At 40.2% G+C, this 14460-nt stretch overlaps 1 protein-coding gene across 1 annotated transcript in view; it reads right to left on the bottom strand.

The window, feature by feature from the left end:
* Window positions 1-7353, bottom strand: part of brd7 (bromodomain containing 7) — a 13814-nt gene extending 6461 nt beyond the window's left edge. Inside the window, exons 1-11 of the mRNA XM_037697580.1 lie at window positions 7224-7353; window positions 6682-6875; window positions 6481-6574; window positions 6340-6397; window positions 6043-6187; window positions 5710-5820; window positions 3111-3280; window positions 2480-2594; window positions 2143-2218; window positions 1038-1145; window positions 819-954 (exon numbers count right to left, since the gene is read on the bottom strand). Of these exons, the coding sequence (XP_037553508.1) occupies window positions 819-954; window positions 1038-1145; window positions 2143-2218; window positions 2480-2594; window positions 3111-3280; window positions 5710-5820; window positions 6043-6187; window positions 6340-6397; window positions 6481-6574; window positions 6682-6875; window positions 7224-7272 (1256 nt within the window). The 5' untranslated portion in view covers window positions 7273-7353. The remainder of the gene's footprint in view (window positions 1-818; window positions 955-1037; window positions 1146-2142; window positions 2219-2479; window positions 2595-3110; window positions 3281-5709; window positions 5821-6042; window positions 6188-6339; window positions 6398-6480; window positions 6575-6681; window positions 6876-7223) is intronic.
* Between the last annotated feature and the right edge of the window lie 7107 nt (window positions 7354-14460).

Below are 14460 nucleotides of genomic sequence, written 5' to 3'. Positions count from 1 at the left end.
ATATATATATATATATATATATATATATATATATATATATATATATATATATAAATTAGCTTTATGTATTGTAAAACAGAAAAGATCCTTTTCAGTCAAACTACATGGCTGCAGCTCCCGTCTCTGTTGAACCACCCAGTCTGCTCTGATTAAAACACGTGTCAGGCTAACGCGCTGTTGATTTTCTGGACCATAATTCATTTATCAGTTTTAGAATGATTAAACCGTCTGACAACAGAAGCAGAAAAACAGGTGAGAACAACCTCATCAGGAGTTGAGGCTCGCCCCATGAGCTGCTGACGTGCTAATAATCCGTGTTAGCCTGACCCTACTGCTGCTCAGGTACTGACAACTGTTCCAGTTGTTGGAGGCAGAAACAGAACATCCTCTGTGTTTTAGCTCAGAGCCTTTCAGCAGCAGCTGATACATCTGACAGGATTTAGTTTGAGGGTGTGAAATACACGACAGGAAATTAATGAAGTAGTTGAAGGAAGTGATGGGACTATTTGAAACGGAGCTTCAGGAAGCTGCTCATTTCTCTGTGGAGTCCACTTTGTGTTTGGAAGCTTAAACTCTTACAATCTCAAAACTATCACCAGTTAGCAATGAAATACAATTATTCTTTATGCTAAACACGTCAGAAATGTTTGGGATCCCGTGACACCACAACTGAACTAAGAGTTTTGTCTTTAAAAACAAACAAACATGTAAGTGTGGCTCTGTCCAGCTGACCTCAGTGAGAATGTGTAACTTGTGGACAGAAAGTGCCTCTGACGTTACGTGTGAATCCCACAAAGCTGCAGTCCTGCAGTGCGTACCTGTCTGAACCCTGCAGACTGGACTCTTCTCCATAGAAGGAGTAGACGAGGTCAGAGTTCTCCTTGCTGACGTTGGCGAAGCTCGAGTCGAAGGTGGGTGCGTAGGACGTGAACGGTCCGTAGTTTAAATAGGACACTGTAGGGAGGGGGTGACATACAGGAGAGCTCATTAACCACCGCTCAAACATCTGATCTGGACAACAGAACCCAGCTCGGTACCTGGAGTGATCCTGTTCCTCTTGTCCTCCCTAAAGTTCTGGAGGGCGTTCACACCGTTCTGCAGACGATTGGACATCATGCCCAGCTTCACCGGACAGTATCCAACATCTGCAAGAGCAAAAACACTCATTTAAGAGCTTATTTCTTTGAGTCTCTCAAAGCCCTGCTTGTATTTAAACAGGATCAATTCACTGATCAACCCAAACTCAGACAGGTTCAACACGTCTGAAGATACCAACAACCAGAATTATTTCTAGGAGGATGATATTTATCACATTAATAGTTCAGAAAATGCTACTATTTTAAAGATCAACACATTTTACACACAAGAAAGGCTGGAAAAAAAATCTTATTTACAAAACTGGAAGTTAAAATGTTGTAAACTGTGGTTGAAAAGAGCTCCTTCATAAAGTCTAACTTAAAGTTCACCCAAGCTTTTAGAAAACATTACGAGTGATAGGTTTTCCCTAGGATTCTGGCCTTGGGGTGTCAGAAACACAAAGACACTAGAGAAATCACATTTTCTACGAAAATGCAGTGTGAATGTTTATTGCTGAAAAACAGCTGAAATTAGCTATAAAAAGAAAAAAAACATGCTGAATTTTAGCTGAAAAGAAAAAAACAAGCACAAAATGTGATGAATTACGTCATAAAACTGCTAAAGCTTGACACTGAAAGTGTTTTTGCCTTTATATAACTTTGTTATATTCATAAGAGTAATATGAAACTTATAGCAAAGGCAGTCCCTGTTCATTTAAAAAGTTATTTGAACTCTGCAATTTATATTTACATTGTAAGATGCTAACGATGTTGCTCGGAACGCATTAATATTTAATGCAAAGTTAAGTTTTAGCTACAAATTAGGAAGTTGTGGTGCAGGGTGGGGGGGAAGTGGTAATGATGTTTCGACGTTGGTGTCTCCCCCGCTGCACAGAACTGGTCACGTGCGAACACGTATAGATGTTTATATTTTTCACACGCCGTGAGCTTTATGAGGGGAGCGGGTGATTCAGTTGCGAGGGAGGGCCGCCGTCCTTGAACACTGGTAGGAGAAAACGCTGATAATGGGTGCATTCATTTAACTGGTCCTTAAAAATGGACGTACCCCCTGGTGAGGGATCAGCTGGGTTGAGTATAGCCAGAGTGGTGGAGCCATCGGACTTCTGCCTCGCAAACTCCAACTACAAAATAAAATGTAAAAACAGTCAACGACGGCTCAGTGACAGAAAAGCTCAGATAATCAGAGAAATGTTTGTCAACCACGACAAACAAACAAGTAAACTGGTCAAAAACAGGATTCACATTAAGCTAAAACATAGATATTCTTAGATAGAAGTTATAACAAATGGCAAATTTCCTTGTTTAATAAACAAGGCGTGTTTACAAGCTGATGTCCAGATTAGAAGAAATAAAATCTTGGGAGTCGTTTCCTGCTTCCTCACATCACACTGCAGCACTCGGTTGGACAGCTTTCCTCCAGACTCATCGATGACCTTGCGGATTTCCTCAAGCTCTTTCTCAGCCTTTGCCGCTTCGTCCTTGGTGTCTTTGTCCTGTCTGCAAAAAAAAAAATGAAAGAAAAGGATGAGTCACTTTGACCATGAGCCAAAATAATTTGATTTTATAGCAACACACAAAAAAAGCTGCAACAAGGAAACGTTTGCTAGCATCAATACAACACGTCATGAAATTAAAACAAAAAGTTGAGTTAAACATTCGCACGGCAGCAGGCTCTTTCAGGTTGTTCCTGTGACGATGAGCCCTTCTGTAACAAATCACTTCCATCAACAGGTCATGCTGACTCAGACGGAAACAAAACTGATGTAAAGATGTACGACCACAAAGGTAAACCAGTCCCAGCTTGTTGTCAGGCATTCCTCACATTCTCAGCCTCCACAGTGAAAAACCAACACATGGAAAAACGCTGTGCCCTGACCGAGTAGGAAGTGTTTTCATCGGCCCGCTTCGTGCACGTTCTGACGGATTTGATCAGCTTTACTCATAGTACTGTGAAACCTGACATGACACAGGAACACAGCTGTGCGTATTGTTGGAATGTGCACATTGAAGCACCTGGGTGTGCTGGGTGTCTGGGAGCGTTCACTGGCCCCCGAGCTCGAGGCTCCCTCCTTGTTCTGGTCCAGGCTGCTGACCCCTTGCTCCTCAGACTTGAAGGGCTGTTTGGTCAGGGGGTCGAGGCCTGACATGAAATCAATGCTCTGCTTCAGGCTGTCCAGCCTTTCCTGTTCAAGTCAAAGAACAGAGAAAAAGCAAACAAATGAGGACTTTTGAATACTGATGATGTAAAGTCTGTGAAGATCACCAACGCTCTTTGCTGCCCTCATCTGTTGCAGCTTTGCTAAACAAGACATGAGTGATTCAGCCTCAGTGGCTCGGCTACAGTACCGGTAACTATCAAGCACAAAATTGTTTTTGCCGCCACATGCGTGTTGCCAAAATCTCTCATGAACCAGCGGAAGGAAACTCTCAGAATGTTTAAATATTGGACGTATATTTTGGAGTCAATCCAATTCAAGACGGCTGCCACAGTCAGCCAACCTTAGAAAGCACATAAATGGAAATAACAAAACAAACGCTACGAAAAAATAACTCGGCAAAGTGCAGCATGTTCTGATGATCACATCCACAAATGATGAAACACTACGTCAAAGTGCAAACAGAATAAACGTGACTGTCGCACGGAAAAATGTGAGCTCTAACTGGACAGAGCTCTTTATAGCAAAACGTGGTTCAGCTCAAAACCAAAGCCTTTAAATGAAAGGGCAGATCCAAGTTTGACAAGTCTATTACCACTTTAAGAGGTCACTCTGTGACTTTCTGTCAACGTGTAATTATAATGGTTCTTGTTTTCAAGCTTCAAATGCAGGACTGTAACAACTTCTTACAGTTAAAAAAATATCAACATAATTCTAAATGCAGAAACAAAATCCTTCAGCTTTTAAATAACTAATAATTAGTCTTTATATATCAGCAATAGTTGAAAGATTTAGCGACACTGCAAAGTCTGTCAAACAGCAGAAAGACTGATAAGACTGCTTCCATACAGTGTTTAAGGGGCAACGTAGCAGCCAGGTGATGCTGAAGAAACAAAAACAAACTTTATGTGAGAATGTGCATAAACACACACAAACTTTTCACCTGCAGAGAGAATGTGCTCACCAACATAAACTTTTTGAGTCGACAGTAATAAACTGCAAAGTACTAAAACTCACCTAGATATACCAAAGTATGTTCAGTTTCCTGAATACAGGGCACATTTAAACACATTTTTCTCCAAAGTTTCAACATTTAAAAAAGGAACGATGCACCTGAACTACACTGAACCTCATACAGCACGACATAGAACACGCCTCAGACGTGACTGAAACAACCTCACTCGTGTCAACTGTGAAGTTTCCTATAATTCTGTCATGTGTAGATGTAAATACGTCAAGTTACCGCACATCTGCAATGCTCACAGGCAGATGAGGAACATAAAATGTGTGAGTTATCTACGGGAACTTCAACTCTTACTGAGAAAACAGAGAGTTGGCTGACAAGTTCTTTCACAGTCCTTTCTGAGCTGTGTCATGCCAGCCGTACGGTGTATGACACCCACATGTATCAAATTCCTCTACACCAGGACTGAAACATTCTGCCGATGCACAACAGTTTCTTCACAACAACCACTTAATAAATGAACGTAGCTCTTGAGTACCTCTGTGTTTGCAGTGCATGTAAAGTTGGAATTGCCTCAACCTCCGGAGAGCACCCCCAGCAGATCTCCGCCCTCGGTTCACGTCTCAATTCCAGTAACAGTGTGTGTTTTATGTACAGTAAGTGGTGTCTAACATTACTGAATAAAAAGCGATGGGCAGCCGTCCCTTGCCTTTTCAATACCTCTGCAGGTATGCTCTGCTCTGACAAACACAGCTTCACAAACACAATCACTCCTCTCTGCGAATGGTGAAAATGCAAGAGGACAGTGTGATAAAAATGTTTTACCATTTACTCATTTAGAAGCATCTCTGACTCGCATTCTATGAAATTCCTTTTCTTCATGAATCTAGATATTATTTTTGATCGTGCTGCTGAGAGGAGAATCACACATGCAGGACACATTTGCATCTATGTGCACATTTAAGTGTGTTGTTGTCATGTTGCTGCTGATCTGTTTCATGTTGCTGCTGATCTGTTTCACTGTTGATGTGTTCATGCGTGCTCATCTGGTTACACAGACTCATGTTCGTGCTGATGTTCGACGCAATGGTTTTTTTAATGCTATAGTGCTTAGTGTATATTTAGTTGATGTTTTTCTTAGTTCATATCTTAGATGTTATTACTGTTTTTCTTATACATTTTATTGTTGGATGTAACTGGGACCCTGTGTACATAATTTCGCTCCACCACATGTACCACATGAGATGACAATAAAGAAACTGTGACTCTCTGATTTAAATGGAGGCGTGTCAAGGGAGGAGTTTGCTCAGTTCCACGTTCATTGTCATGTATGAAGGAAAGGTGCCTGGAAGCATGCATGTGCCGTTTGATAAATCCAAATGTTTTATGTGCATGTGTAACTTTTACATTTTGTCCTCACGCCAATTCTCAGCATGAATGCTGCGCACTCTTTCACACATTTCACGAGGAAACTTGTAGTGAATGTTCACACCTGGCTCAGGATCTTCATCCCAGAATGTAACAGTTTTCGAGCTGCTTTATGGTAGATCGTCTCAGGTTTGTTGTAAATCATGGCATTCTCACACATGATCCTGAAATCCATCTGCACCAAAACAATGTACATATGTATAACGTTGTTAAACACTTGACAACATGACAAAGAAATTGAAGATGAAATTTTAAACACTTTAGAATTCCATATAAATTAAGTAACAACTAATGCTTGGCCCTTTCAGAACTTTTTTATCATTAATTTCTTTGATCAAATATAAACACAGCTTTTAATCAAGCAATGTTTCCTCTCTGGAAGCAGTGATACGTGTACCTTGAGTTCATCCAACGACTGGTAGTAATCTTTCTTTACTTTCTCCTTCATTGAACTGAAGTCCATAGGGCGTTTGATAATTGAAGAATAACCAGGTGCAATGAGGTCTGTGACTGGAAATGAAAAGAACGCATTGGGGTCTTTCCTACAAAGAAAATACAGTTCTTTATCACAAATGTGCCAACAATACATTAACAAAACATAGATTAATTGGTTAGTTCTTACAATTCCCAGTGCAGCAAAGCAATGTGCTGCAGACGTGCAAAAAATAAAAAGTTGTTGTAATCCATACTGCACCTTTGAAGCTGCCTTATGAGCTGATTCAGAGCTTCCTGCAGAGGTGTCTGCTCTTTTTCTGTCAGGGAAAACAACAAGAGCATATATAAAAAATTAAACACTTGAGATGATAAATGCTGGAAAAAAATTGGGATTTAATACCTTCTAGTTTATCCAGTTCTGAACGTATAGGAGTCCTGCACGGATCTCTGTCGTTTTCCCCCTCTGCTATTTGCCCTTTTTTCTTCTTAGTCATCTAAAACACAAACAAGAATCTCCAACATGAGTCTAACAGAGCCCCCTTACAATCTATAGTGCCACTTCTACAATAGGAAAGTGTGTGTCCTAAAAGACCCTTTTTACCTTCTTCTTCCCTCTTTCCTCCCCTGGTGAGCCAAGGCTTCTTTCTTTGTCTTTTTTCTTTTTCTTCTTTTTCTCTTTAGGTTTGTCTCCGTCTGCCAGGTGATCCTCATAAAATGTGTCCAAACTCGAGCTTCCGGTCGTCACCTCGTTCCCGGACACTTTTAACACCAGCTTCAGCGGCCTGTCTCCATAATCTGTAAGCATCAAACCAATGTGTAAAGATCTAACATGAACCCTGACAGCTCGCATGCTATCAGCTAGCACTGTGATGCTGCCACTCGAAATAAGTAACTTGTATTTTCTTTTATCGTTAATCAACCGCAATGGGTAGAATTACAGATACACGCGGGAAATGCGCATAAATATCAGTTTAATCATGTTCAGCAGAGCAGTTAGTCCTACCGAGCTAACGCTAATTCATCATAATCGTGACAGTAATAATTTACGATAACCGAACATAAAGAGGTAATTCCGCTTGTTTTTAACAAAATCTCTACAGAAGTGTAATGTAAATAAAATGGTAAATTGTGTAACAAAATTACCTTCATATCCGTGTTTATCAGATTTGTGTTTTTTGTGTTTCTTGCCCATTGTTTGTTTTTAGACACCCCGCTGCTAGCTCTGTCGGATGAGTTAGCGGAAGCAGCAACTGTGTAGTCAGCGGCTTCTCACAGCGCCACCTGACGGTGAGGCGGTGATACTACATGAACACGCAGCTGCGCTATCAGCCAGAAGGGGGCGCTATAGGCTTTATTTTATTATCAAATAAATGGGTGTTCTTGCATATCTAATTTAAGGGTCACTGTGACCCTAATATAAATTACTTTACTGTAGTTATCGAAGACAGATCCAAAAGAATATTAGTTTTAGTATTAGTTATATTGTGCTCTCATACAAAAAGTAGGAGTTCTGTCAGTTTCACTGACCATTTCAATTTGTGGAAGAATTTGTGGAATAATATAGCAGTGTAGTTCTGCACTTGCATCAAGTCAGAATATGTGCAAGTGAAGCAACAAAAATCAAATATATAAGAAAAACAATAGTGAATTGTCTTGATTTTTTTTTTTTTTTTGTTGCACTTTTCATATGTGCATACTCTCATGTTACTCTTGAGTGGACCCTAGGGGCCTAAGAGGAAGAATAATGTTTGCTAAACTGTGGTTAAGAGACGAGGCTACCAATACTTGTGTTATGAATAAGCTTTTTTTGTTTAAAATACAATACTTTATGAATTTGGAGAATCAGAAGTGAGGAGAAATTAGTGGAAAGCGCTGAGTGAAGACTGAAAGAGTATAGTCTAAAGAGACCTTTAATGTAGACATTTGGATTCTGTCGGAGGTGTGAAATCATATTTGGGCAGCCTCCTCTCCACATCCTGAGCATCATGGTGAACACATATTTGCATCCCTGGTCCCTTTTCTTCTGGAACTTGTCTGAATGAAGCAGCCTGATCTCTAAAGGCAGACAGATGACACGTCGTTGGATTTGTACGTTTTGCAGGACTCTGTAGAGTCTGACTGGCTGCCTTGCAGAGCTGTTATGCTCTGTTAAATCGGCACATATTGTACCAGCTGATGAATGACAGATGTTTTATTCATGGAGGAGAGATAGTGTACATTCTTTGAAGCACATTCCAGGTTTTATGAAGACGGCAAAGGATGGGGGCAGAAGGTCTGAAAGGAAAGCAGATTGACTGAATTCACCCGTTTCAGCCATTCCTGCCTTCAGATGAAAAGGTGATTTTTGACAGTCTGTTGATGTTTGAGTCTCCATCTGAGCACACTCATCCTCAGCAAATTAGGTCCTGATTATGAAATACAAGCGCCACAGTGCAGTCTTTTACACTCACCCAAAAGGAATAATCAAATAGACACAAGTACTTCACAAATTTAAAACATTTATTAAATTTTATTGACTGCAGAACAAAATACACAGGTTTAAGCTTATTTACAAATCAATTTAAGTCAGAATTATAATTCTGCGATGTTTTGTGTACAAAGTATTTTTTCTCCAAAAGAAGGCCCAGCAATCCAGAATGTATGAATTAAAAAAAAATAAAATCTTTAGCATCAGTTTACTGACCTGCTAATGCCCCACTTTCTTTAGCTACTAACAATAAATTGATTAAAACTAGTAAAATGAGTCAAATTTTGCTCTGTGTGTTTATTTTGATGTTAAAAATCTGTTTGTACAACTCGTTTATTTAAACTTGCATGTAGTTTCATAATTGCCAAGTGCCACATGAACATTTTTAGCCTCAGCTAAAAAGGTGCAGCTTTAAAATCACACTTATGATCCAGGAATTATTCACATTAATGTGATGTCACGCTTTGGTGATATTAATCATGTTGTCGAGGCGTGCACGTTCAAATCCTGCACACTGGATTGAAGTAACTTTAGATTCTCAAAAGTTAGTGGGACAGTTCCAGTCTGTTAAAGGCAGGTTATGTGGAGAAGTTATTGACGGTTAGTATCTTACCTGTTATAGATAGCACTTTGAATGGTCTCAGTCAAGTCAAAGAGTTAAATAGAGATCAGTAACACTGAAAAGGGTTTGAACAAAAAGCAGTTGTGAAATTAATTATCCTGTGTTGGAACAGGCGGCTAAAAGAAGACCTGAAGACTGGTTCCACATGAGAGAAGTGTCCCCCCCAAAAAATGTAGTAAACTGCCTCCCTCCCTGCAGACAAGATGGCTGTTCAGGTCTTTAAATTCAAAATAACAAAAAAAGCATAACAAAAGCTGGCTTTGACACATTTATTAGGGTCACACATTTATAGATAAAGTGTAACATTTGGAAAGAGAATCCATTTGAAGGTTTTGGAACCATACGTTTGGACTTGTGTTATACAACATTTCATTTTCATGCTGTTTATCATAAGTTGTTTCTTTACTTTCTTCACTTAAACTTGGATTTTTATCAGAAAAAAAAATAACTTCACATTGATGGATTTGTTGTATAACCAGCATTTCTGTTTCCAACGTTTTGACATTGATGTTTTCTCCGTTTTTCTAGATTTTAAAGCTAAACCCACTCTTCGGTGTAAATACATCCAACTTCAAGTCCATGGCAAAAGAGAAATTAATAGCTTCTGTCCTTCTGAATTGGTGTCAAAACATGGCGTGAAGTCTGGTCGTAGAGGAGAAAAAAAGTATTTTACACTGAGAAGTTGTCGGAGCTCTGCTCAGAAGTGACAGATGAAATGTTTGGGGTCATTACGACTGTCAACACAGAAGGGGTTTTGAAGATGTAACCAACCATCACACGAAAGTCAGACAGGAACATCAAAGAGGAGAAGCCAATCATTCTGCCTCAGTGTTTTTTCTCCGCCTGCCGGTCTGTCATGCCAACATCTTTGAGCATCGCTCACTCATCCCCGTCAAAGAGTTTTGTGTGTGACGACTCTATTTTTATCTGCAATCAGAAACATTTCATCCTGGTGGGTTTGATTGTTGATTTTTACAGCTTACATAGACTCATGTGGTCCTCTGGTAAGTCTGAAGGTCCGGGGCCGAGTTTGTGCAGCAACCTCTTACGCCTTGTGTTGAAGCAACTGTGAAAAGGTACTTTCACCTAAAGAAAACCCCAAAGCAGCATCCTGTGACCGTATGGATGTAGCAAAAGACAAGATACAGTGTGATGACAGAAAACAGGATGCCTGCTGGAGGGTGATGGTGTATATATATTTACAGGACACACATGTCAGGCTGCTCTTACTCAGTGTGCTGCAGTAAAGAATGGAAAGACAAAGTGGCAGGAAAAGTAGGCAAATGTTGGGGTAGAAGGCCTTTTTCCTGTCAGTCCAATTTTGAATTGTGTTTTCTGGAAGCCTGAAAGAGGTCCTGGCATGAAAAAAAAAAACACCCCACACCGTTGAAGTTTGGTTACGATGCTCTGTTTGATCCTTCGCTGTTTGAAAAGTTCATATAAACTGGGAGACAGCTGCTGGGAAATGGTCTTTGCAAACCTGATGGGAGTTTATCATCTCGGTTTAGGGAGAGGCCCTGATGCACGCTGCTTGTAATCTCACTCTGGAGCTTTATCAGGTGGCTCTCCCAACTAAAAGAGAAACAAGTAGACCAGTAGACAAGAAACCACAGAACAGGAGCTCCTCCTGGGTCTTAGTACAAAGCTTCCATAAAACAATGCAGCTTCCATTTATGACTCAAACTTCTGTCCATCGCCTTCCTCTGGAAAGAATATTTACGATGGACAACTCAATGCAACATAATCTAAAGGCTTAATCCAGTGGCTCACTATGACTGTTGGTGACTAGTTGGCATTCTTGAGGAATTCTGCAAAATGTCTCAAAAAGTTTGTGGGGTTTGCAGTTTCGAAGCACGAGTCACAGACGCATGGAGTCAACACTCACAGAGTCGTCGTGGGATGTATTTGGACACCTGCTCAGGAGCTCTTCTTATGACAGAAAACATCTAAATCCCCAAATCCAGGTCTAATAGCAGAACAGATTATAACTTTAAAAGAATAGTCCAAATGCAACTACACTACATTTCAGAAGTGTTCTCTGGGGTTTTCAAACGGTGGTCCAATTACAACTGGTGTTACTCTAGGATCCCTTCTAGCTGAATTTAATTTTTATCAAATATTTACAAGTTAAATAACACGCTCATTATAAAAGCTGAAAGTCAAGTCTTCAACTTTATTTATAAAGCACATTAAAACAGCAGCTGTTACCACAGTGACAATAACATCAGTGTAAATTAATAGAAAAATAAAACTATGATAGTAGGGAAAATTAATTAAAAGCATTAAAGAAGGAAAAAAAACATAAAAACACAGAACAAAAAATATTAAATCAACTCGCACTGCGTGAAAAGCCAGTAAAAACAGATGTGTTTTTAGCAGAGATTTAAAAACAGGGAGTGAAGTGGTCTGTCTAATGTCGGGGGGGGCAGGTTGTTCCAGAGTTTGGGGCCCATGACTGAAAAAGCCCGATCTCCTCTGAGCTTCAGTCTTGTTTTTGGAACAGCCGAAAGCAGCTGATCACATGATCTCTGCGCCTGAGAGGTAACACATGGTTCCATAAGAGGGTGCAAGGCCATTTACTTAAAAGGTTAGCAGGAACATTTTAAAATCAATTCTAGTATGCAGGGAGCCAGTGAAGGGAGGACCAAACTGGTGTAATGTGATCAAACCTGCAAGTTCCAGTTAAGAGACGAGCTTCATCATGTTTGGACGAGCTGGAGGCGTGAAACGGAGACCTGGCTGATCCCAGCATAGAGTGTGTAACAGTAGTAAGGGCAGATAAATCTGACAATCATCAGCATACCATGTTTCCTCAGGAGAGACCCCAAAGGGAGCAGATAGAGTGAAAACAGAAGGTGATGAAAAGTAAAAAAGCAAAGACAGACAAAAAAGATGGGAAGTTAAAGCAAACAACATTCTTGTCATTTTTAGTAACCTTCCAGTAACATTCTTGGCTCCAAATGGAAACCATTTGAAACAAAAGTGCAGTGGAAAAAAAACCTGTGAAGCAGAGGATGGTCAACCGTTATGCTAGTAGCTACTTAGCGGTGTCTATTAAAGCTGTTAGCAACAAAAAAATGCAAAACAGTGAAGAAGTTTGAATAAACTTATCTCAAATGTGTATTTAGTTGTTGTGGGGCAGAAAAAGAGTCACGCCTGCAAAGAATTTGGTGCCGTTTTCTTCAACAACGTAGGTCAGCCAGTTAACTTGTTTATGTCAGATATGAATATAAAATGGTCATATTTTACAAACCGGATTCCAAAAAAGTTGGGACACTAAACAAATTGTGAATAAAAATTGAATGCAATGATGTGGAGATGGCAAATGTCAATATTTTATTCGTAATATAACATAGATGACAGATCAAAGTTTAATCTGAGTAAATGTAACATTTTCAAGGAAAAATGTGTTGATTCAAAATTTCACAGTATCAACAAATCCCAAAAAAGTTGGGACAAGTAGCAATAAGTGGCTGGAAAAAGGAAATTGAGCATATAACGAACAGCTGGAAGACCATCCATCCATTCATTATCTTTACCCGCTTGTTCCATTTTGGGTCACGGGGGTCGCTGGTGCCCATGTCCAGCAATCACTGTGTGAGGGGCGGGGTACACCCTGGACAGGTCGCAAGTCCATCACAGGGCCACATAGAGACAAACGAGACAAACAACCATTCACTCTCTCACTCACACCTAGGGACAATTTAGAGTTACCAATCAGCCTAACATGCATGTTTTTGTTCTGTGGGAGGAAACCAGAGTACCCGGAGAAAACCCACGCAGGCACGGAGAGAACATGCAAACTCCACCCAGAAAGGCCCCTGGACCAGGGTTTGAACCAAGGACCTGCTCACTGAGAGGCAGCAGCTCTACTAGTTGCGCCACCGTGCTGCCCACTGGAAGACCAATTAACACTAATTAGGTCAATTGACAACATGATTGGGTATAAAAAGAGCTTCTCAGAGTGTCAGTGTCTCTCAGAAGCCAAGATGGTAAGAGGATCACCAATTCCACCATTGTTGCGCAGAAAGATAGTGCAGCAATACCAGAAGGGTGTTACCCAGCGTAAAATAGCAAATACTTTTAAATTATCATCATCAACCGTGCATAACATCATCAAAAGATTCAGAGAATCTGGAACAATCGCTGTGCGTAAGGGTCAAGGCCGTAAAACTGTACTGGATGCTCGTGATCTCCGGGCCCTTAAATGTCACTGCACCTCAAACAGGAATGCCACTGTCAAGGAAATAACAGAATGGGCTCAGGAATACTTCCAGAAAGCATAGTCAGTGAACACAATCCACCGTGCCATCCGCCGTTGCCAGCTGAAACTCTACAGTGCAAAGAGGAAGCCATTTCTAAGCAAGCTCCTGTAGTGAGTCACGTGAGGTACGTGTCACTTGTTGTATGACAAATATATGAATTATATATGCATACAATATTCACGAGTTCTTCATTTTTCTGACTGTAAATGCCGTGCATTGAATTTAACACAAAATGTAACGAGAGACGTTATTACCTTTGACCCATCAAATGAATGGAATCATTTATTTTCAAAATCAAAGTTTAACATCAAACATTTACATTAATTTGGCAAAATATGAAAATAATAACAGACAGTTTCACAAATAATGAACTTCAAATCACTCGGCGGTGATTTGAGGACTTTGCTTCAGACATTTCTAAAAATATCTGTACTGATTTATGAGAGAGAAGAGTTTAAGATTAAATTGAGATTTATCTTACAGAGGAAATATGTGAGGGAATTTAATCTGTTTGACCAGAAGTTGCACGCTCCGTCCGATCTCAGCTTCTCACGGTACACTTGGTCAAAATAGAACCATCTACCTGTTGATGATGAATCAGCCTTGGAGTAGTTCCTTTCTGACTCGTTTCAGCGTCTCCGTCGAGAGCTACCAAACCTTCAGAGAGTCGTGCGTGGTTAGCTCAAAACAGAATTATAATCCCCAAAAAACCTCTGGATTCTTCATTGCTCTGAAGCTTTCAGAACCGACTGCACTCTCAATCTTGGAACTCTCACGTTCTCCAGAACTCTCAATCTATTGGACTCTGGAATTCATAATTCTCTAATCTCTATTCTTCTCTTCTCTATTTCATGAACTGAGAAGTTGCCACATTTTATTTGGGTCGACTTCCTGTTCAATTTAGAGCTTTCTGATTCGTGGAAGGACCAGAAAGAGGAGTGGATTTGTGACGTAAGATGTTATCATAAGTCAAGGATTGTTTACAACATACAGAAAAGATTATTGCAGCAACAGCAGACTTCGTGG

The sequence above is a fragment of the Nematolebias whitei genome, chromosome 2, assembly GCF_014905685.2.
Source record: "Nematolebias whitei isolate Nwh7 chromosome 2, NemWhi1, whole genome shotgun sequence".
Lineage (NCBI taxonomy): Eukaryota > Metazoa > Chordata > Actinopteri > Cyprinodontiformes > Rivulidae > Nematolebias > Nematolebias whitei.
The sequence above is the reverse complement of the archived record's forward strand: the minus strand, read 5'-3'. Positions and strand labels throughout refer to the sequence as shown.